Raw genomic sequence first — 23,789 nt, 5'->3', positions numbered from 1 at the left:
CAAGTTTTAGATCATTCAGGATTATATTAAGGCCCCGTCTTAGAAAAAAAATAAAACACAGCTCTGGAAATAGAATGTGGGTTGTATAGCAAGCATGTTGCTTGACTGTGCCCTTACCTTGGCATTGCTTTGTTCTATTTTGTTATTTTTCAGTTTTAATATTCATTTTATTTAGATTTTCAAGTACTACAGCTTCAGTATTGAGATTGTTTTTTTTAAAGGCTTATTTTTAGTTTTAACTTGGAATACACCTGTGTATCTATATATGGTATGTGCAAATGTGTCCAGGTGCCTGCTGAGGCTAGAAGAGAGTATCAGGCCATGCGGAGCTGGAGGTACAGTGGTCGTGAGCTGCCAGACTGAATTCAAGTTCCCTGTAGGAGCAAACACATGCTCTTAACCACTGAGCCATCTCTCTAGTGCCCAGAACATGTTGTCTTTGGAAATGGAGTTGGAAACACTGTTCTGGATCCAAAAACCATGTGGAGAAGATGTTATTTTCCTAAGTGTTTTATTCAGAAAATAGTTTCAGTACTAAGCAAAAATATGTCTCAGCCAACCACAAGCTTATAAGGCTCTAGGGATAGAACTGAAGCATTTGATGGGCATTTTCTAGTAGAGCTACAATGCATGAGGTCTGGGCATTGCTGCATATCTTTCTAGAACACTTGAAAGCATCTCTAGACCTTTTTGGTTTGGTTTGGCTTTTCAAGACAGGGTTTCTCTGTATAGCCCTGGCTGTCCTGGAAATCACTAGACCAGGCTGGCCTTGAACTCACAGAGCTCTACTTGTCTGCCTCTCAAGTGCTGAGGGCTGGAATTAAAGGTGTGTACCTCTACCACCCAGCTCTTTAAATTTTATTTTATATGTTATGGATGTTTTACCTGTTCGTATGCCATTGCACCATGTGCATGCCTGGTGCTCATGGAGGCCAGAAGAGAACAGTGGATCCCTCGGAACTAGAGCTATAGACAGTTGTGAACTGTCCGGTGGGTGTTAGGAATCAAACCTGGACCCTCTTGAAGAATCCAATGCTTGAAGAGCAGCCAGTGCTCTTCACCACTGACCAGTCTCTCCAGCCCCTCAACATTTTTGATTGTCACAGTTCAGAACTGCTATCTGGTGGATAGGAGCCAGGAATATTGCCAAATGTTATACAACTTACAGAGCAGGCCCCTATTGCAAAGGATTACTTCAGAAAATGTCAGCAGCACTGCTGTGGTGGTGGTGGGGACCCTTTCCCTTACCCGGGCCTGACAAGGGGTGGTGATGAAGTGACACCTACTGTCTGGTGCAGGCTGGCCAGTGGTGAAGAAGGGCAGTTGTGCAGGGTGGAACTGAGTCCATTTCCATGTAATGGGAAAAATGAACGTGACTTCTTTCTTGTAGGAAATTGTTTACTGCAGCGGGCAGCCGGGGCAGGAAATGAGGCTGCGGCTCTTTTTCTGGCAACCAGTGGTGCCCATGCCAACCACAGGAACAAATGGGTAAGTTTGGAAAGGGCAGCCTAGGGAATGACTGTGGTCTGTGAAAGAAATGGCAGAAAAAATGAAATAGTCTCTTTTTTTTTTCACTTTTGTGAATGTACATTCATATGACCAGTGTAAAAGGGACTCTTGTGTGTCCTCAAAGATTAGTTGTCATTTACATGACTTTATTTAGAGCCTATTGCTATGATTGTTTTATTTTATTGTTGGCCTACAACCCTCTTTCTGTGCCTAAATAATAAATATTATCATAAGTACTTCATTAGGAAAAAGGATATACCTGCTTAGGATTCTTAGGAATAAGGTGAGAGATTAGTGTTTTTGATGGATCCATGAAAAAAGGGGAGTTGACTAAGAGGAAGAACTGGTGTAGGGGAATAAGTTTCGCTTCAACCATATTCTTTTTGTTTGTTTTTGTTTTTTCGAGACAGGGTTTCTCAATATAGCCTTGGCTGCCCTGGAACTCACTCTGTAGACTATGCAGGCCTTGAACTCAGAAATCCACCTGCTTCTGCTTCCCCAGTGTTGGAATTAAAGGTGTTCCCCACCACTGCCTGGCTTATAATCAGCATTCTTCACATCCTTGAAGGCACTGGAAATACTGGGTGAAGAGATAGGCTGGAAACCTGGTGAAAGTCACAGAGTAGAGGTGGTGGGGATATGGGTCAGTTGGTCGAGTGCTCACCTGGTTTATATGAATCCTTAGATTATATTCTCAGCACTTCATAAACCAGATGTGGTTGTTCATGCCTGTAATACAATCACTCAGAAGTTGAAGGCTGGAGTGTCAGGAGTTGAGACTCTTTCTCTACTATATAATGAATTTGAGGTCAGTCTGGGATACACAACACCATGTCTCAAAAACAAGAAAGAAAATAACAGAAATAGACAAGGACACTGGTGAACATGTGTAGAGAGAAGGGCTGAGCAGGAGGGTAGCCTGGTCAGGTACCTATGGCCTTAGGAAGTAAGACTGTCCTTTTGACAATTCCACTTTTTGGGGTAAAAATCATCCAATTGTATGTTTATATACATTATAAACTTACACATACACAGAAATGAATAGGTTTATTTTCTTCTAAATATCCAGTCATAGGAAACATTAAATTCATAATTTAGAGGAAGAGAATTGTGTGCTGGAGGTCAGGAGGAAGGCAAGACTTAAAATGTTCCCATACCTTTGAGTACCAAGTCTGGTACTCAATACCATTAAAATGTCTTTAGTGGTGTTTCTCCCTTGGAGCCCTTCCCACCCTCAGGCGTTCTTTCTCATCTGTTCTTAATAAATCTGATAAATCTGTGGGTGTTTTTTTTTTTTTTTTTTTTTTTTGCTTTTGGTTCCTGTCCTGGAACTAGCTCTTGTAGACCAGGCTGGCCTCGAACGCACAGAGATCTGCCTGCCTCTGCCTCCCGAGTGCTGGGATTAAAGGTGTGCGCCACCACCGCCCGGCAATAAATCTGTGTTTTAAAGAAAATCCCTTTAATTTTAAAGTTAGGGAAGGAATTGATTTGAGCAATTTAAAGCAACAATTGCTAGTAAATGTTAAAAGTGGCTAGGAAGTAGCTAGCTAGCCCTGTGTACCTCGGGCCATGGGGCTGTTGTTTTCTAGTTTTGAATTTGGTGATACCTGGTAATTGTTGGCTGTTGTTAAGTAGAGAAATAAATTCTTTGAATAGTTAGGAAAACATGTAAGAACAAAGTAAAGGGATAGCCAGGGTGGTCCTGGAAGAAAAAAGACAGAAAGATGCTTGGAAAGACACTAGACAAACTAAAGGTTGATAGTACTGAGGGAGACCCATGAGGTCAGCTTGTAACAGGAGGAACCTAGGGCTGTGATTGGCAGTGTGGTCTAAGTTTTGGTACTTCCATTTTCCCTATTCCTTTGTGTCAGGAACTCCTAATTCCCTACCAAAGTGATTTGAGTTTTCATTTCATTCAGGGAGAAACTCCTTTGCATACAGCTTGTCGGCATGGCTTGGCAAACCTCACAGCAGAACTCCTGCAGCAAGGTGCAAATCCAAACCTGCAGACAGAGGAGGCTCTGCCTGTGCCTAAAGAGACTCCGGTCCCAGTGGGTTCTGCAGATGGCATCTACCTGCAGACACCGTTACACATGGCAATTGCCTATAACCATCCAGATGTGGTGTCTGTCATCCTGGAGCAGAAAGGTAGGTGGTTGGGTATGATGCCCATCATTACTAGCTGTGAAAAATAGTTGTTTGGGCAGTTGATTTCAGAGGTAGTTGCTTCCATTTGTGAGTCTTATACAGCTATCTGCACTTACAGTACAGCCTCTGTGTGTAGTCTGTTTTCATTGTGTGGGGAATCTTTAAGTTCTAAGAAAATGAATTTACCTTAAAAATTTTGCTCCAAACATAACAGGTCTCTGGATTTCCCTTCCCCAAATCTTACAAATTTGCTCCTTTTGAAAAGCAGTTGTATTTCTGGCCAGTCAGTTAGTTTATAAGAGTCTTATCCTCTTGAATGCCTTAAATGTGATCTGAGGAGCCATTTGTGGGTGGCTCATGTTTATAATCCCAGCACTCAGGAGTCAGAGACAAGACGATAGCAAGAAATTTGAGACTAACCAGGGCTACCAGTGAGACCCTATTTTCTTCCTCCCACCTTGATGAAAGAAAGAAAAAAAAAAGTGGTTCTGTCAGCCATAAGATAGTGAAATCAACTTTTTTTCCTTTTAAAAAACATTTAGCCAATGCTCTTCATGCCACCAACAACTTACAAATTATTCCGGACTTCAGCCTCAAGGACTCCAGAGACCAAACTGTGCTAGGCCTGGCATTATGGACTGGTGAGTTATATCAAAGACTGTTGATTCTCAGATAGGAAGTGAGTAGGTGGGCAGACTAGAGGAGGTCAGGGTGACATGGTAGGGCTATTGATTTTGTCATAAAATAATTTTTTTGTCCGTTATGTTCGCTGAAATCTTTCCACCTTTGAGAAGCTTGGCGGGTCTGTTTGTTGTCAGAAATGGAAAAGTATGCATGAATCGGGGGTTTTTATTTCCCAGGCATGCACACAATCGCTGCCCAGCTTCTGGGTTCCGGAGCATCTATCAATGACACCATGTCAGATGGGCAGACTTTGCTGCACATGGCCATACGGCGGCAGGACAGCAAGAGTGCACTCTTTCTCCTGGAGCACCAAGCCGATATAAATGTCAGGTGGGATGGAGTGGCATGCTCTCTTGTAACCCCCAGTCATCTCATATTTAATTGAGATGCTTCAGAATCAGAGCCGGGCTGTTGTAGGAGCTGCGGGCTGGCAGTTCCTGCCACCCGGCTCCTGGCCGCCTGGCTAGCTTATACCCCAAAATAACAACACACAAATTGTATTCATTTAAACACTGCCTGGCCCATTAGCTCTAGCTTCTTACTGGCTAATTCTTACATCTTGATTACCCATTTCTATTAATGTGTGTAGCACCCCAAGGTGCGCTTACCGGGAAGATTCTAGCCTACGTCCATCCTGGGTCGGAGCATCATCACGTCTGCCCCAGGAGAGGGGAGCATGGCGTCTGAGCTCACTTCTTCTTCCTCCCAGCATTCTGTTCTGTTTACTCCACCCACTTATGTTCTAACCTATCAGGGCCAAGCAGTTTCTTTATTAATTAACCAATGACCTTCCTCCATCACCGGGCTTTTAGATGGGAATGGTTTTTTTTTTTTTTTTTTAATTCCTTAGTACATAAAGGAAAAGAAACAGTGGCTCTCAGAATGTATAAAAGGAGTCAGGCCTGGGCAGTGCATATTTACAATTCCAGGTGCTTAGGAGACTAAGGCAAGAGGATAGTTCAAGGGCCCTTGAGCAAATAAGAAAGACTGTCTCAAAATGAAAATTTTAAGAATGGCTAGGAACTGAGTATAGTGGCATACGTCATTAATCCTAGCACTCCAGAAGAAGAAGCAGGCAAATCTATCTCCATGCATTTAAGGCTAGCCTGGTCTCCACAGTGAGACCCTATCCCTAAAAACAAAATATAAAAAGGTAGGAACCAGTACTCTGTTTGAGAGCTTGCCTGATGTACTTGACTCATATCCATTCCCAGGATGTCAAAAGGGAGATTATACAAAAACAGAATGGTAGCAGAGCACTTACTGAATACCTCTAATGCCCCGAGGTCAGTCCCTAATTCATGTCCTCTAACAAAAAGTACAAACTTGATTATAACTGAGTATGACTGGTGGATATTTACAGTCATAGCCAAATTGTACTCTTTCCTTATTGGTAACTTTCAGGACCAATGTACAAAACCACACAAATCTCGTCATAAAGAATCCAAAAATCAGTCTTTAATAGGAATTTCAGTTGCAACAAAGACCACCTCATCAACTAGGCAACAAGGTTTAAAGAAGAAACAACCTTTAGTTTTAAATTCATACCTTATCTAGTATGTGTTATGTACCCACATCTGCCACACTGTACATGCAGAGGTCAGAGGACTTGTGGGAGTCTTTTCTCTCTCCACTTGTGTTCTGAAGATCAAATTCATGTGTGGCTTGTTGATAGATGTGCTGAGCCATCTTGCCAGCCTCATTGTGTATTCATAGGATCCTTTCTGGATTTCCAGTGTCAAGTGACACTGAATTACAGAGTGGGGGAATAAAGTGGGTTTGTTGTTTTTCTTTTGAAACAGGCTTGTGTATCTCAGGCTTCCAACTCTCTGTAGCTGAGGATGACCTTAAATTTTTGTGGTCATCATTCTACTCACCTCTTTCAAGTACTAGGATTGCAGGCATGTCTGCTGGGGACCAAACCCAGGGCTTCATGAATGCTGGACAAACACTCCTACAACCTAGCTATATCTCCAGCCCTGTTTTTTTGCCAGTGGTGTCTTGGCTTTGGAAAACCTAGAGAGGGCTGTTTTCTTTGGCTGTTTTTACAACATTGGTTTTGATTGTGGTGGTTATGTCTTGGTAGGACTCAGGATGGGGAGACTGCCCTTCAGCTGGCTATCAAAAATCAGCTTCCACTAGTAGTTGATGCCATATGTACCCGAGGAGCTGACATGTCTGTGCCAGATGAAAAGGGGAACCCACCACTGTGGCTTGCCTTGGCAAGTAATCTGGAGGACATCGCTTCCACTCTGGTGAGTCACAGATAATAGAGCCTCTGCTCACAGATGAGGATATGTCGTGCCAAAGATGGATTTGGTTCCTGCCATAGGAGCAAGATGTCAGCCAAGTAACAGGCCAGGTCAAGGACAAACAGTGGAAAGTTACATTAACAAGTCCAAGATTATAGGGCTGGAGACATGAGTTAAGAGCACTTGTTCTCACAGAGGACCCAGATTTGACTTCCAGCACTCACATGGTGGTTCTCAATCCTAACTCCAGTTCAGAGAATCTGATGCCTCTTTCTGACATCAGTAGGCACCAGGCATGTATGTGATATACAGACATATGTGCAGGAAAAACATGCATATGCATAAAAATAAAATAAGTCTAATGAAGTCTGAAGCTCAGCTAGGTGTGGTGTATTCACTTTTAATCCCAGCACTGAGTTGGGATTAAAGGCTATGGCATTTCGGAGAGTACAAGGTCAGCCTAGGCTATAAAGCAAGTTCATGATTAACCAGGACGATACAGTGAGACCCCCTGTCTGGGGTGGGAGGGAGGGTAGTACCTGGAGCTAAGAGAAAACCACAGAGGAGTATTAGAGTGGAGGGATTGCCTCAAGTCTCCTGGTGGGGGCTGATTTGATGCTGTGGGCATCAGTATATTACTAAATCTCCAAACCTCAGATTTATCTATATGTTGACAAGACAGATCTAAAAAGTGAGGTAAGCCTGGAGTCTCTAATTTATCACTCTGAGGGCCTGCATGATGACATTGAGTTTTTTATCAACTGTTTTGAGGGATTACCTATTTATTACAGGTGTATGTTGCTGGAGAACTTTGGAGTACACATAGAAGCAGGCACTGTTCTTAGTAGAACACAGCTGAAGAGGCACTAATATGTACTTCTGAAAACCATGTCCATAGGACATAGTTTAAGAATTTGCATAGAGTAGATTATATTTAATTTTTTAATGTGTATGGTGTTTTGTCTGCATGTATGTTTGTGCACCATTTGCATCCCTGGTGCTCATAGAGGCCAGAAAAGGGCATCAGATCCCCTGGAACTGGAGTTCCCCATGGTTATGAGCCATTGTGTGGAGACTGGAAACCAAAGCTGTATCCTCTAGAAAAGCAGCCAGTGCTCCTAACCAATGAGTCAGTTCCCAAAGAGCAGACTTTAATCAGTGTTTATAAGACTAATGAATGGTTATGATTGATAAAATCATTAGTTACTTGTTGACCATGTCTTATCTGAAAAGTAATACACATATTGCTCAAAATTGAAAATAAACATTTTTATTTTTGTTCAACAATGTTTGTGAGAAAACTGTGTTTCTCTGCAGGTGAGACATGGTTGTGATGCCACATGCTGGGGCCCAGGACCCAGTGGGTGTCTTCAGACACTTCTGCACAGAGCCATTGATGAAAACAATGAATCCACTGCCTGCTTTCTTATTCGCAGGTCTGAGAAGCCAAAGTATCTCTCTCTTATTCTGCTTACTGCCAGTCACCTCTTTCTTAGGTTTAGTACCTTAGTTTTGACATGCCTATAGCTGGCTTTGACTTTCATAATTAAGATTATCAACTGGTCACTGTTATATCATGTCAAGTCAGCTAAGAACCAAGGTAGCTGTGGAGGAGGGAGGGGCTCACATCCTGGATCTTCTCCTTTGGGAATTGCATTGACCCCTTTTACTTTCATACCAGTTCCCACTGTGAAGTCAGGAAGCTAGCTTGAAACCATATGGCTTCTTCTGGGCCCCACCACAACACATGAACTTAATGTAAAAGTTTGTAGCCCTCTTAGGGAGCAGGATATGAGGAGGCAAGGTAATTTGGGAAACTTTGCAAATAGTGTTTCTCAATGTTTGAATATCCCTAGGAAGTCTGCAACAATTCTGATTCTCTTGTTGCCCCTAAGACCAATTACAAGAGAGGCTATGGCAGTGGCGGCATCCAGGCCCTAGAACTTGATTCCAAGGACCAGGGCTAGCAGAATGTGGCTGTGGTGTTTTTGTTGTTAAAGTGGGTAAAGCTGCTGCTAGGCAAGATGGATGGTGACTTTCTGTTTCCCTATATTAGTGGCTGTGATGTGAACAGTCCCAGACAACCAGGTACTGATGGAGAAGGAGAGGAAGAGGCAAGAGATGGGCAGACCCCTCTGCATTTGGCAGCTTCATGGGGACTGGAAGAGACAGTGCAATGTCTTTTGGAATTTGGTGCCAATGTCAATGCACAGGTATACAGTTTTTATTTTCCGGGAAGGTAAACTTGGAGGAATCTTTTCTTGTGGCAAGGGACCTTGTACATTCCCCAGTTCTAGACTTCTGTTTTACAAACTGAGCTTTATTATGGCAGATAGTGACTTTCTTGAGCCATTTAGGCTGTCTGGTAATTGAAGTGATTTTAGGTTAATTCTCTATGCCTTGCTCTTCAACATAAAGAAGGTTGTTTTATCAGTTGTACCTTGCTTCTTAGTGCCCTTAAAGATTTCTGCACAGAGTTGGATTAGTCTCACACTGAGGACTAAGGACTGTAATAGGACTGTGTCTTGTTAATTACTCCCTGATCTTTTTCAGCATTTAGACCTGTGTAGTGAGTGTGTATGTGGGCTTGCGCGTGTCTGTCTGTCGGTGTATAGGCAGGCGGGCAAAAAGACAACCTTGAGTTTCAGGCACTGTCCACCTAATATGTTGTTTTAAGATTTACTTTTATGTGTATGAGTGTTTTGCCTGCATGCGTGTAAGTACTACATGATCTCAAACACAGGGTCTCATAACTAAATTTATTTTAAAAGTTACCTCATGTCATATTGTTCCTGAGTTTTATCTTTTTCATTAGACACGGGAATCGGTACCTTTTCTCCATAGGATGCAGAAGGAAGAACACCTGTCCATGTGGCTATCAGCAACCAGCATAGCGTCATCATTCAGCTGTTTATTTCTCATCCTAACATTGAGTTGAGTGTACGAGACAGACAAGGGCTGACCCCTTTTGCCTGCGCCATGACTTACAAGAACAATAAGGCAGCCGAAGCCATTCTAAAACGAGAGTCTGGGGCTGCCGAGCAGGTCAGTTACCAACCACCCACGGCAGGATGTCTCATATGGAGATTAACCAGATGTCAGAAGGGCCCTTCTACACAAAGATACTTGTTTTAAAAATTAAATTCCCCTTTTTCTGAAAATTTAGCTCTTCTCTTGTCCTGTGTCTGATGTCTGAAGCATGACGTGGTAATGTGCACATGGCTGGGGAAGGGAGCTCCCATGACGCCTGGCCTTAGAATTCTGTTGGTATGCAGTTTAGCTCACTCTCTGCATTTGCTGGATGCTCTAGTAATGAATGCCTCTAAAATACAAAAGTTGAATTTGACGTACTTGGGCTGTTGGGCAGCTTTCTGAGTGTTTTAGAGGCATTGTTACCGAGCGCATGCATTTTCCTTGTTCTTTGATCCTGGTTACTCCAGTGGGTGGGGAGTGATGATAATGATTGATGTGTGGTAAAAGCTGGAGTAGGTTTGTCAGGTCAGTCTCACAGAAACCTGATTCCAGCCAGCTTGTAGAATTTTGCCAAGATTTAGAAGTAACTGTTCATGATGATGAATTGAGACATTGGGCCTGAATGAAATGCAGTCCTGGCATGAAGATGACTGTTTTCTTAGCACAGGCTTTGGTACCTTGCCTTTATTTATCATTTTCTTACGTGTGGCTGGATGTATAGCTTTTAACTTTGCCCATGCTCAGACTGAGTGTAAGATAGTCTCCATCTAGAATGAAACTGGTACTACTGATCTGAGTTCTTTGCAAATTTGATTTATGCCAGCACACACAGTAGACTGGTGGTAACGCGGAATTTGGAGTATGTCCTCCCTTGAGCAGTGGTTCTAACGATGTACTGATGATGTCCTCTAACTATAGCACGTGGTGGAGTTTGACTTGAGGAAGCTTTTGGCTACTTCTTATCAGCTTGTCTGGCATCTGCCTCCCATTATGTATTACTCTAAAGCTTAAGAAAATTTCTGAAGCCTGTTTGGCTGCTCAGGGATCCAAGATGGTTATCTGGTTTGGTCAAGGCAGAGGCGTTGTAGCTAATCATCACATGTGCTTCTTCCTGAACAGCCCAGCCACTCAAGTGCCTTCCTTCTTTCAGTTAGGCCCTTCTTGGCTTTCCATGGCAGTTCCTACTGTAGGAAGGTGCCAGGATAGCAGGTCCCTTCTGATCACGTGCATGTGTATACATGCTTGTTCTAGGGGTGGGGTGTCATTTACTGTTGGAGTTCTGGAACTGAGGAAGGGTGGTTCATGACTTTTCCAGTGACCTGCTCAGCTTGTGGACATCAGGAGGATTCCATTTTTTAAGGGAACTATTAAGTGTGGTTCTTACTTGTTTGTTGTTGTAGGTAGATAATAAAGGTCGAAATTTTCTTCATGTGGCGGTTCAGAACTCTGATATTGAAAGTGTCTTGTTCCTGATCAGTGTCCAGGCCAATGTGAATTCCAGAGTCCAGGATGCTTCCAAGTTGACCCCTCTGCACCTTGCTGTTCAAGCAGGCTCAGAGATCATTGTCCGAAATCTGGTAAGCCACAGGGAAACATGAAGCCAAGCATGCTTCAGGTTATGTGCAGAAGTTGTGAATGAAAAGCATGAATCTGGGGAGCCAAACCAGGAAGACAGATGTGTGAAGAGATTGTAGGTCTCAAGTGCCCTAGTGCACATGCTGGCCATAGACCTAGAGATGCTGGAATCAGGCCTTGAGGGCCAAGGAGGATTTGACAGACAACAGAAAGGGACCAGAGGTCAGCTATGTTGTCTGCCTACCATCAGGCTCTCAGCTGAGACTTTTACCCTTCCTCCTTCCCTTCCTCCATCCATCCTTTTCTGTGTTCTTTTTTTCCCATCCTGCTAACGTGGATGACCTAGAACGCTCTCTCTATGCAGGTCAATCTGGTCTCATACTAACAGAGATCCACCTGCCTCAGCCTCCCAAATTCCACAATTTCCAGATTAGCTAAGACTTTTAAATGAACTGTCTCTTAATTCTCAAAACTCCAGAAGGAAAATTTTATACATTTATAATAAAGAGAGGTTAAAAAGAATCCCCCTAGGAATCTTATATAGTGATTCATATAACTAGATTTGAGCTTAACTCAAAGCCTGATTTTCTAGCACCACGTGTCAGATAGGGAACAAGCCTGAGAAAGAAAGGGTGTGGTGGTTAGATAGAATGTCTGTGGGTATTTCATTATATAGGGGAATTTTGAAACTTGAGAATTACAAGCAGTATGGACATTCTTACTGTGTCCTAGTGAATAATCATTGAACATACCGGTAGATAATTTGCCCTTGGCACAGGTTTTCCTGTGTTTGCCTCAGTAGAAATTTCTGCAAGATCCTCATGCATTCAGGAGGGTAGATTAAGAGAATACCTGTAGACTTGGACCTACTAATGGTACCCTGAACTATAGGAGAGGCCAATTGAGTAATCAACTTTAACAGCTTCTTGCAGGAGCCAAGGTGAATGAATTAACCAATCATCGCCAGACCGCCCTCCATCTTGCTGCCCAGCAGGACCTGCCCACCATCTGCTCAGTCCTCCTAGAGAATGGAGTGGACTTTGCTGCTGTGGATGAGAATGGAAATAATGGTAATTCCTAGGCATCGCATTATGTACAGTGTGTGTGCTTGGGCAGTCCTGGTCTAGTGGAATTACAATGCACCCTTGAGCTGCTCCCCCTCAGGAAGGTTGGCTTGTATAGGAACAGAGCTCTGGACAGGTCCTGCCACTAAGCAGCTTCCCACTGCTTGGGCCTGCATTTCATTCAGGCCACTAAGGTCCTCTGCAGGAGCCCTGTATGCTCTTAATCCTGAACCATCTCTAGAGCCCACTAAGGTCCTCTGCAGGAGCACTGTATGCTCTTAATCCTGAACCATCTCTAGAGCCCAATGACTTCTTTTAGTTTTTTTTTTTTTCTTTATGTACATTTCTAGAGGACAATTTACAGGAGTCAGTTCTTTCATACATGTGAGTCCTGGGGATTATATTTAGGTCTTCAGACTTGGTGGAAAGTACCTTTACCCCGTGGTCTATGAGGCCCTTTTGCTTTACTTTCTGTGTGTGTGTGTGTGTGTGTGTGTGTCTGTCTGTCTTTCTGTATTTTTTGCTGCTCTGACAATGCACCATGACTGTTATGGCCGGGAGCATAGGCAAGCATGCAGTAGCTGAGAGCTTATATATCTAAGCTACAATCATGAGGTAAAAAGAAAGAGAGCTTAACTGGGAATGGCATGGGCTTTTTTCAGTGACACACCTCCTCCAACAAGGCCATACCTCCTAATTGTTCCCAAACAGCTGTACTAAATGTACCAAATATAGAATCATCCAATATATGATCCTATGGGGGCCATTCTCATTCAGACAGTAAGAGACAGGAAGGAAACACAGACAGAAGTAGCTTTCTGTGAAGCCATTAAATTTCATCTTTGAAACTACCACCAGCACAGAAGGCATGGCTTACAAGATTGCACTAATGACTCATGGTGGGGAAGGGAGAGGATATGAAAGGATGGCTCTGTACTTGGCGGGTCACTGAGTGCATTTAGATAGGGTTGGGAGGAGACAGAGCTTTCTCTGTTTGCTTCTGGACTTGCAAAGTAAGAGGATTTTCTCCCCAGCTCTTCATCTTGCGGTCATGCATGGTCGGCTCAACAACATCCGAGCTCTTCTGACAGAGTGCACAGTGGATGCAGAAGCCTTTAATCTGAGGTGAGTATGACTGGTCCCAGGCATAGACCAGGTACCCTGTGATCTAGCCCATTGCCTCCCCAAGCCCCTGGTGCACCTGAGTAGCTTTTGGTTCTGTGTAATTTTGATTTTGTTAGTTATACTTTTGTCTGTTATATATTCTTTAGATTTAAGATCATAGAGTTCAGAAAATTCCTTCTTTGGTGTGACAGTTGTGACAGATAAATGTCTAACCTTTGCAACTCGTTTTATCAGAGGCCAATCACCACTACACATTCTGGGACAATATGGCAAAGAGAATGCAGCAGCCATCTTCGATCTCTTCTTAGAGTGCATGCCTGAGTATCCTCTGGACAAACCAGATGCAGAAGGCAACACAGGTGTGTAAATAAGCTATCTGACTCAGCAGCTGTTGAAGGTCTCTAGTATGGAATCTGGTGTCTGACATCTGAAGTGCTTCAGGTACTCCAGAACCTCATACCTGTGACCAAGCCGACCTTTACAGTTGTAATTGCCCTCGTCTGCCTTTTATTCAGTTAACCAGAACCCTTCTGCCTTTTATTCAGTTAACCAGAACACTTCCATGCTCCCGTTTCAGCAGAGATAAGACTTAACCAAGACTCGGGCTCTAGGAAATGTCTCAGTACCTGTGACATGCTTTGAAGAAGTAGCACTTTCTACCTAGGTGCCTTCTTTTTTTTTTTTCTTTTTTTGGTTTTTCGAGACAGGGTTTCTCTGTGGCTTTGGAGCCTGTCCTGGAACTAGCTCTGTGCCTTCTTTAAAAAGGATAATAAGCAGGCCTCTCCCGTGTCTCCCTTTCATCTACTTAAACTACTTGCCCAGGTTTTAGTTGAAGAGGCATGTAAGAAGAGACTTCATGTCCAGGGTTCTTCTGATTCACAGAGACTTAGTTTCAAGTGTCTTTCTCGTTGTGTTGTATTTTAGTAAGGTGACTGGGCAAATTCTTAGCCTCCTTATACCCGTGTCTTCATTTGATACTGGGATTAGGAGCCCTCATGTTACTGCATCATTTTGAGTTAAAAATTTAATGAGGTGTCTGCTAGGGGGAAGCCAAAGGAGCTGCTACTAGTTGTAACTTTGCAGAGAAAAACAGAATAGCTAGGTAAGAGGTTGGCTTCCTGCTGGGCCAGCATTTCACAGAGAGCCTCCTTTGGATAGAAGAACATTCTGGAACATGTTGTCTATAGTGACTTTACTTCTCTGTATGTACCGAAATCACAAGTCTTTACATTTAAGTTACATTGGAAAGAGCTTTGTCTTTATTGGTAAAAGCAGTGATTTTTGACTGGGAAGGGCAACTGAGAAAACTGGTTTTTTTCCTGTTTTGAATCCCTACAGTGTACAGACCTCAACTCTAGTATCACCTGGCTTCTGGCAGAACCTTTTTTGGAAAACTACCAGATTCTGCATAGAATTTCTGACTAGCACTTCAGACTCCTTCATGTCTGCATACTACGTCCTGCTTTGGCAGTAGCACTGGGACTGGTGGGAAACAGCCTGACCTGTGGTTTTGTTTTCCAGTGCTGCTCTTAGCCTACATGAAAGGGAATGCCAACTTGTGCCGTGCCATCGTTCGGTCTGGGGCTCGCCTTGGGGTGAATAATAACCAAGGAGTCAACATTTTCAATTACCAAGTTGCCACTAAGCAGCTTCTGTTTAGGTTATTAGGTAAGCAGCATACTTTCTGTACCTCCTCTACAAGCAGAGTTATAATGTGTACAAGTATTGGTGATATTTAAATATCTCTCTCTCATTTTTTGTGTTTGGTGTTTTGAGACAGGGTTTCTCTGTGTAATGACTGACTGTCCTCAAACTTGTTTTGTAGACTAAGCTGGCCTCAAACTCGCAGAGATCTGCCTGCCTCTGTCTCCCTATTGCTGGGATTAAAGGCGTGTGCTACCACCACCTGGTCTAAATCTCATAATTTACTCTGAGATCTGAACCTGCTGTTTCCAGGCACCCTGTGTATGAAAGGGAAGGGCCTCTTTTCTGAGTCTTTGCTTTGATACCCCTGTTGTTTTCCCATTTCCCCTAAACCTTCAAGAAGCCCACAAGCTCTCAGCTGGTCATAGTGACTATGCCTCCTGGCTGGTTTTATTTATTTAATAATTTTGAAAGACATATTTTATTTGTATCAGTGTTCTGCTTGCATATATGTACATGTACCAATGCATGCTTGTGCCTGTGGAGGTCAGGCACCAGGTCCCCTGGACCTGGAGTTAGGATGGTTGTGAGCCAAGATGTGGTACTGGGAACTAAACGAATGCTCTTAACTACTGAGCCATTTCTCCAGCTATCAACTCTTGTTTTTTTTTTCCTTTTTCTCACTTTACATTTCCTCCCAGTTCCCATTCCCTCCCCCCTCCTGTTTCCTCCACCTTCCCCTCTGCCCTGCCCCCCACAACTCTTGGTTCTTAATTTGTGAGTTTTTATGCCTTTCTTCTGAGATGATAGCAAGAATTAAAATGTCCTAAGCTGAGTGTGGTGGTAGCAAATATGTATAATCCCCGCAGGAAGATGAAGAGATGAAGGCCAGGGGATGAAGAGACTTGGGTTCTGCTCCACATGGGAATCCAGTGCCTTCTTCTGGCCTCTGGGAGCACTGCACACTTGTGGTATTCATATATACACAGCACCTATACAGATAAAATTTAATTTCAATTAAAAAAGGAAAAAAGAGTTGAAAGCCAGTGGTGATCAAAATGGCTGTGTGGGTAAAGGTGCTTATATACAAGTCTGAAACCCCGAATTTAGCCCTCAGAATCCATTTAACAGTGAAGTTGGCTCTTGATCTCTTCAGGCAAACTGTACTTGTGTAATACCCCCAAGCTACACATAATAAATGCCAATTTTAAAAAACGTTCAAGACATAGTGGACAATGAGGACTACTGAGACCTCAAGAGCAATGGCAATGGGTTTTTGATCCTACTGCACGTATTGGCTTTGTGGGAGCCTAGGCAGTTTGGATGCTCACCTTACTAGACCTGGATGGAGGTGGGTGGTCCTTGGACTTCCCACAGGGCAGAGAACCCTGATTGCTCTTTGGGCTGACAAGGGAGGGGGACTTGGTTGGGGGAGGGGGAGGGAAAGGGGAGGCGGCGGTGGGGAAGAGACAGAAATCTTTAATAAATAAATAAATAGATGAAAATCCTGCTTAGATTTTAGTTGATTTAAGCTATTCTCAACCGATGGAATAGTTTTATTAGCCATCACAAGTCCACCCTTTTCACCTTACCATCTTGATGAACAATCACATCTTCTTATGTCATGTTTATTGATAAATGAAAACAATAATAACAGTCATCAGTATTTTTAAATGAACTACAGACTTGCCTATAGGCAAATGTTGTGAACGAATTTTCCCAATTGATATCAATTTTCCACTAATGATTCTAGTTTATGTCAAAACAACGATGCAGATCAGAGTTCATGATTATTTGGACAGCACAAGTTAGACTTGAAAGGAGCAGAGAGGGGAGAATCACATAGGGAATTAACTGTATCTCTTGACATGATGACCAATCTAATGTGAGCTGTGGAGAAGAAACCGAAGTTGTAAATTCTGGCCACTGTAAGTCATAGGCTAGAAAGTAAAGCCAGAGATATAGGCCCCGCTGTAGCAGTGAAATATCAAAGTCGGGTCCGGATGAAGGAATAGGTCAACGGATGTTTGTCAAGTTCAGACAGATGAATGGGAAGACTAGTAAATGTTAGTTAAATAGTTGGAATCAGAAGTAAGACTAAGCTGAGCTGAAAACCCANCGGTGGTGGCGCACGCCTTTAATCCCAGCACTAGGGAGGCAGAGGCAGGACAGTTCCAGGACAGGCTCCAAAACCACAGAGAAACCCTGTCTCGAAAAAAACAAACAACAACAAAAAAAACCTAATGAATAACTGAGCTAGCAACAGCTGAAAAATGTAAAAACAGAGAGGCGGTAATGGGGGGGATAAGGTTTTCATACCCCAAACTGTGAATTCTCACCGCTGCCTCTGAGTGTCTGCAGTTTTTTTTTTAATTGACTTTTTATTTATTGAACTCTACATTTTTCTCTTTTCCCCTCCCTGTGCCTCCTCTCCCCTTCAACCCTCTCCCAAGGTCCCCATGCTCCCAATTTACTCAGGAGATCTTGTCTTTTTCTACTTCCCAGAATGATAAAGCTTTAAGGAAAGGGAAAGTATAATTATCTTGATTTAATGATCATATATTGGTACATCATCAGATCTTCATACCGTATCCCAGAAATACAACCTATCAAGTGTCAATATAAAATTCTCTAGAGGGTCAGCACGATGGCTCAGCAGATGAAGTGCTTGCTGCACAAGCCTGATGACCTGAGTCCTGAGTCGTCCTCTGACTGTCTCATCACTTCATGAAACGCTCACATGCACCCACACATAGGTTCTGTTTTTACAGACTCTCTTTCCCCTTCCTTCCTTCCTTCCTTTAATGGGGCTGGAGAGATGTCTTAGTGCTGGCTGCTCTTTGAGGATCCAGGTCAATTCCAAGCATCTACGTGGTAGGTCACAACCTTTTGTAACTTCAATTCCAAGGGATCTGACACTCCTTCGGCAACCCTGCAAGTATGCATATGGCAAAAAAAAATACATGCACACAGAATGCCCTTACATGTAAAAATAAAATGAGAAAAAAAAATTTAAAGAAAAATGAATTTATTTTTAAAGGATTTTCTGTGAATGTATGTGTACCTGTGTGTCTTTCATTCAGAAGTCAGAGGGTGTCATACCCCCTGGAATTGGAGTCCTTAACCATGGAGCTATCTCTCCAGCTAATAATAAACTTACATATTTTTATTTTATGATTTATTTATTTACTTTTTTTGAGACAGGGTTTCTCTGTGTAACAGCTGTAACTGCCCTGGAACTGGCTCTGTAGACTGTCCTCAAACTCAGAGATCCTTCTGCCTTTGCCTCCTGAGTGCTGAGATTAAAGGTACATGCCACCACCTCCTGGCTATATTTGTTTTTTTAAAGAAAGCTTTGTGCTGTTGATGTATATAATCTTAATTGTCCCTACGCTATGCACTTAAGTTAGCCTTTTCAGCCCTCAGTAGGTTCCTGTGGAAGTGCTAGCTCCAAGTCACCAACCCATTTGCTGCCCCTACCTGTGCAGAGCAACAGCACCCTGCCCACTACACTGCCAGCCTACAAAGTGCAGCTGCAACTTCTTTGTATTAGTTTTTTCTTCAGGCCATCTCTCTGTTTGTCCCACCATAATGAATCACTCTGTCCAGAAGTCCGAGGATCCCTTGGTCTCTTTGTTGCCCACTCATCCCACTTCCCTGTTCAGACAGCCTCCTAAATTCAGATTCTTCTTGTCTCCTTTGTCGTAGTTCCCTCTACTGTGTTTCCAACCCTTCAGCCCCTGACAGTTTTGTTTTGGTGTGGTCTCTACTCTCCGCCTTGTGTGTTACCAAACACATGCTGCTGATTCACACCTCCAGCTGTGTTTCCTTCTGTTCCAGCATGTCTGGCAAGTGCTGATTGATTCTCCAGACTCCTGTGAATCTTCCCCTGACCAGTTGGAATGTCCCGCTCCTCCTCCTGGAGCCTGGTCTCTCCAGCACCTCACTGTGTGACAAGTAATCTTCTGTGTGTATTACAGATATGCTCTCCAAGGAGCCTCCATGGTGTGACGGCTCCAACTGCTATGAGTGCACTGCCAAGTTTGGAGTCACAACTCGCAAACATCACTGGTAAGACCCCACCATCATTATGGGGGAGGAGGAGCTTTAGCTGGTGTGTCATCACTTCTATCATGAGACATGAGGAGGAGATAGAACCGAGCAGCACGGTGGAGGAGAACAGGAAAACCAGTACCTGTCACACAGACTTGTGGCTTTCCTGGGTGCTAAGGACTAGATGGCAGTCTTAGAAAGGTGGGGCAGCTGACTTATCTTCATGGTTGCTTTAATTCAGCCATGATTAGTATTTTGTTAATAACTACATGTTACGTGTTGGCCACAGATGTCAGTCAGAGACTGGCTTGGGAATAATCTTTTCTTCAATGCTTCTCATACTCTTTCTTTGCCTCCACAGTCGTCACTGCGGCCGTCTTCTTTGCCATAAATGCTCAACCAAGGAGATTCCAATTATAAAGTTTGACCTGAACAAGCCTGTGCGGGTTTGCAACATTTGCTTTGATGTACTGACTCTGGGTGGAGTCTCTTAGTGAGCCCCCAGGAGGGTCCAGGTCTGCATCCCCTGGCTCCTCCCCAGCAGCTGCTCTACTCACCAGCCTGCTTCCTACCCAGAGCAAGAGCTGGCAGTTGTCTTCCTGTGGCAGAAGACTGGAACAATTACAGACCATGATGTGACCCCATTTCAGATGATTCTGTATGACTGTGTCAGACTGTGGTCTTTTGCACTAGATGTCTCACTGGTTGGACCAGGCCGGTGTAGCCTGCGTGGCAAATGTGATAGGAATCAGCTAGCAGCACACAAGGACTCTTGAGACAATTTTCCCTCTGGTAGTATCTCCACCTCAGAGAATCCACAAAGTCTTCCTGCCTGAGAGTAGAGAGCAGCTGCTAGATGAGAGCGGATTACTCTAGGGTGGTGGCTGCTCTAAGTGGCTATGGCCTATAATGCACAGTGTTTTCATAAAGGTAACAGGAACCTCTTGCCCTCAAGTCTTTTCTTTCTTTTTTAAGCTAAGCTGTATTTTTTAGTGAGCTGCCCCTTTTAAAAAGGTGAAATCTTTCTAAACAGGGTTGAAAGATGAGAGCTGAAAATTGTGGCCTTAACAACCAAAAGCTTTACCAATGTTGATACTGCTGGGTGTCAGAGTGTAGTGGCAGCTTGACACCTAGCAGCTGTCTCTTTCTCTCGTCTTGCTGCTTCCTGTCTGTGGAGTCCTCAGTCACTGCCACTTGAGTGGTAGGAGAAATGCACTTTGGCTGTGCTGCACTTTTTCTAAAGCTGCATCATTGATAAATCCAATTCACAAATCCATGTTCAGAAATCCTTTCACATGCCCTCCTATCAGTGGTTCTGATGGCCAGCCTGGACTGAACCTCCCCACACACTAATCATAAAGGGAAAACTGCCAATGAAGGAAGAAATTTATACTGATAAGAAAGATGAGTACAACTTCAGTCCAGGTTCTCTCTCCCTGACATCCTTCCAAAGCTAAAAGCTTGCCTTGCATGCTGAGTGCAGTTGGTGCCAGTTGTGAGTAGTGCCCTGTCCCATCAGAGCCAGCAGCCAAAGGCCCTGGCCAAACTCTGCACAGCCTGTTTTGGAAGTCCGCCTGAAATGTGGAGCAAGGCTCTGAAGCACAGGGCATTGGTTCGTACTGCTGCCTGGACTAACCCTGGGATGCTGGGCCTCTTTCTTTTTAAAGTTTGACCAGTGTTTTGGGTTATTTCTGTTTTGGAATTTTAATTTTTTAATTTTATTTTATTGCACACTGAAAGATAAACTTTTACCACTTATTATTTTTTTAAAGAAATGAAAACACACTGCTCCGAGATGAATACTATCTAGTTACTCTTAGAGATTAACAATGTCAATTACACACACTGATTTTTTTTTTTGGAGACATTTGATAACCCTACATTATTTGCATTAATGAAGTACAGATGTATAAATAAAAGGGACTTTTGGCATCACTTTCTTTCTTGGATAGTGGTGTGTCCTCTGTGCAGTTAGACTTTTTACTGCCTATATATGTATAAAATGTACTGATAAACCAGTGTGCTACTTTCTAAAAATACTTGTGTGATTTCTATGTTAATATTAGCTTGTACACAGGGTTTGAAAAGAAGAGTTACTTAGAGGAGTGCCACTGTCCCACAGCCTGTGACTTACTTCATAGGGAATTTTTATGGAACTATTTAGCCAGTCTTGGCTAACAGCTATATGAAGCATGTGGTCAGTTTCCAATTTTTGGTGCCTAAAAGGGGCCACAGAGACCTAGAATTTAGTTGGTACCATTATTCTTAAGGCAGTTGTGGTTCTGCTGTGAACTAGGTGGTCGGTACACATACGCTTGGGTTGTCATGTTCACAGAAGAGGGGAAAATAGGGAATCGTTATAAATCTCATCATTTTGTCCTTGCCCTACAACACCAGTTTCCATAACAATCTTCTTATAACTGTACTTACAATCTGAAAATCATGCCTAAAAATGTGGCTTCAAGCTTCTATTCCTTTAGAGGTCAGTGTAGTGACCAGCTGAAAGGGGCTGTGTGACTTGGACTGTACCCATGCTGTAGACATTGCTCAGGCATCCTTCCACAGCCCGACCATGCACTGACTCCTGCTGTACACTGCCCTAGCCAGGAACACACTTACTGTGTATCTATCTCTCTGTGCTCTCTCCATGCTGACCAGACTGCACCATGAAACTGCTTAGCTGTTCTTGAGAACTAGAAGCAAAACTTCATTTTATTCACTCAAAAAGTTGCCAGTTGTGAATGAGCAAAGCAGGAAGAATAGACTTTACTGAAACAATTGCTGCATCAGTTAGCAGTGCAGTGCTCACCTAGCTTTTTAACTGCCTCCTGTTCATCACTAGTCTTAGTGTATAGTGTATCAATCAAGGGTTTTTTGTTTTTTAAAGACAAGTACAAACGATGTGCTTAAACTAGTTTGCTATGATCCTCTAACACAGTGATGTTCCACAAGCTTAAGTGCCTACACTGAGGACTCTGTTTGTCTTTTCATTGGTGTCTCAGTGATGTGTTAGAACACGAGTTTTGGGCCTATTCCACCCCAATAACCAGTCAAGGCTCCGTTCACCTGCCATTCTCTCCAAGGATTGTGTTCGACATGATGTTTTTATCCTCTACCTCAGAGCCCTGAGCCCGTCAGCTTCCTACTTTCCTTGAATGGGTCTTTCAGGGGACTGGGTGTGTGGTCTCACTGCCCTTCCCAGTTTGTGTCTGCCCTCAGACTGTACTGTTCCAGCACTAGTCTTACTCGCAGACAAGGCGGGGTGGGGGTGGCGGGGCAAAGCCTCCATTTAGGATTTCCTTACCTGGAGAAAAGAACTTGGCTGAACTGCCAAATACTTAGGCCTGAGAGACAGCAACCACATCATGTACAAGTAAGTGTGTGCCTCCCTCACTCACAGACACTGTCTTCCTTCAGGACCGCCCCCAGAACCTCCTGAAGCTTCAGAGCACTCTGCCAGCCCAACAGAGGAAGCAGTTCAGCACAGGCCTCTGAGCCATGCTCACTTTACAGAACTGAGCTGGTGGAAAACCTGAGTATGTGATTGGTTATCTAAGTATTTAAGTTCCCAGACATCGTAGATGCCTTAAAGACTTTCCCTGGAGGATTACTGGCATAAATATTAATTAACTGTTAAAACTGACAACATTGGTTTGCTTTAGCGAGAAGTCTGGGACTGCTGGACTTACTGACTTGCCTGTTTGGCAGCTGTGTGGAACTATGTGTTCCATGACATCCTTACGGTACCAAGACAAGGCAGCAGCTGGACCTTTTAAAACTGCAGGCACATGTTTGGATAATCACTTTGGCTTCCAAACCACTCTGGTGGAGATCAGTGTGGGAATAATAGCATCATCTGGGACCATGGCGCTTAGCAGCATTGTTTCTTTGGAGTCTGTGTAATGGAATGTATTTTTTAAATATTGATATTTTCATTTTCTGTAATAATTCCTTATAATAAAAATAAGGTAAAACTGTGAATTTTAAGTGGAAGCTTTAATTAAAGACATTTATGGATACTTCTAGCCCAAGTAGAAGTACCAATGAGCATTAAAAAAAAAAAAAATTTTTTTAAAAATTGAGCCAGATGGTGGTGCACATCTTTTATCACAGAGGCAAGGGGATCTCTGTGAGTTGAAGACTAGCCTGGTCTACAAAGTGAGTTCCAGGACAGCCAGGGCTACTAACACAGAGGAAACCTTTTCTCAAAAGCAAAAACAAACCCAAAATGACAACAGTAAAAGAGGGCAGGAGCTTTGGCTCAGTGCAACTATTACAAAGGACCCAGGTTCCATTCTCTGCACCCACATGGAAGCTCACAGCCTCCTTGGGCACCAGGCATACGTGTGGTGCACAGATGTACATGCAGGCAAGATACTTATAAAGTATTAAAAATACTTAAAAGATGTTATGCGAACAAACAACTTGAACAGCTACCCTTTACATTTCATGTGACACATGTTGACAGAAGTCACAAAGTAAGCGTTTTGTGTAGAGTGAGCAGCTGCTGTGCTCCCTGCCCCCTGATGGAAGTTTCAGTGATACATGGGAGTGCAGATGGAATTTCAGTTGTCTGGCCCCATGGAAGTTGTCCAAAGAATCCTGGACTCCTTGAATTATTTCAAAGCAACTGTAAGGATTCACCCATGGTGAGCTTCCCACTGGCCAAGATGAAGAAGGGGTGGGGAACTGGCACTGTGGCCTCAGAGAATGCCAAAAAATGTCTAGGAGGCTGCAGATTAAGATCTGGTCCAAAAACGTC

General features: G+C 43.3%; 2 protein-coding genes across 3 annotated transcripts in view; one reads left to right on the top strand and one right to left on the bottom strand.

Moving 5' to 3' along the window:
* Ankfy1 (ankyrin repeat and FYVE domain containing 1) overlaps nucleotides 1–23,008 on the top strand; it is a 61,232-nt gene extending 38,224 nt beyond the window's left edge. For both annotated transcript variants that reach the window (XM_050162722.1, XM_050162723.1), the window contains exons 11-25: nucleotides 1,391–1,488; nucleotides 3,429–3,657; nucleotides 4,200–4,298; nucleotides 4,518–4,671; nucleotides 6,428–6,596; nucleotides 7,911–8,029; nucleotides 8,650–8,806; nucleotides 9,438–9,638; nucleotides 10,967–11,143; nucleotides 12,064–12,211; nucleotides 13,240–13,330; nucleotides 13,565–13,689; nucleotides 14,852–14,998; nucleotides 18,955–19,045; nucleotides 19,389–23,008. In XM_050162722.1, coding sequence (XP_050018679.1) covers nucleotides 1,391–1,488; nucleotides 3,429–3,657; nucleotides 4,200–4,298; nucleotides 4,518–4,671; nucleotides 6,428–6,596; nucleotides 7,911–8,029; nucleotides 8,650–8,806; nucleotides 9,438–9,638; nucleotides 10,967–11,143; nucleotides 12,064–12,211; nucleotides 13,240–13,330; nucleotides 13,565–13,689; nucleotides 14,852–14,998; nucleotides 18,955–19,045; nucleotides 19,389–19,521 — 2,138 coding nt within the window. In that variant the 3' untranslated portion in view covers nucleotides 19,522–23,008. The remainder of the gene's footprint in view (nucleotides 1–1,390; nucleotides 1,489–3,428; nucleotides 3,658–4,199; nucleotides 4,299–4,517; nucleotides 4,672–6,427; nucleotides 6,597–7,910; nucleotides 8,030–8,649; nucleotides 8,807–9,437; nucleotides 9,639–10,966; nucleotides 11,144–12,063; nucleotides 12,212–13,239; nucleotides 13,331–13,564; nucleotides 13,690–14,851; nucleotides 14,999–18,954; nucleotides 19,046–19,388) is intronic.
* Cyb5d2 (cytochrome b5 domain containing 2) overlaps nucleotides 15,412–23,789 on the bottom strand; it is a 28,133-nt gene continuing 19,755 nt past the window's right edge. Inside the window, 1 exon segment of the mRNA XM_050162724.1 lies at nucleotides 15,412–15,966. The gene's annotated coding sequence lies outside the window, so the exon portion shown is untranslated.

The sequence above is a fragment of the Alexandromys fortis genome, unplaced genomic scaffold (assembly GCF_014885135.2).
Source record: "Alexandromys fortis isolate MF-2015 unplaced genomic scaffold, M_Fortis_MF-2015_v1.1 scaffold_84, whole genome shotgun sequence".
NCBI classification, from domain to species: Eukaryota; Metazoa; Chordata; class Mammalia; order Rodentia; family Cricetidae; genus Alexandromys; species Alexandromys fortis.
This window is presented reverse-complemented; position numbering and strand designations above follow the sequence as displayed.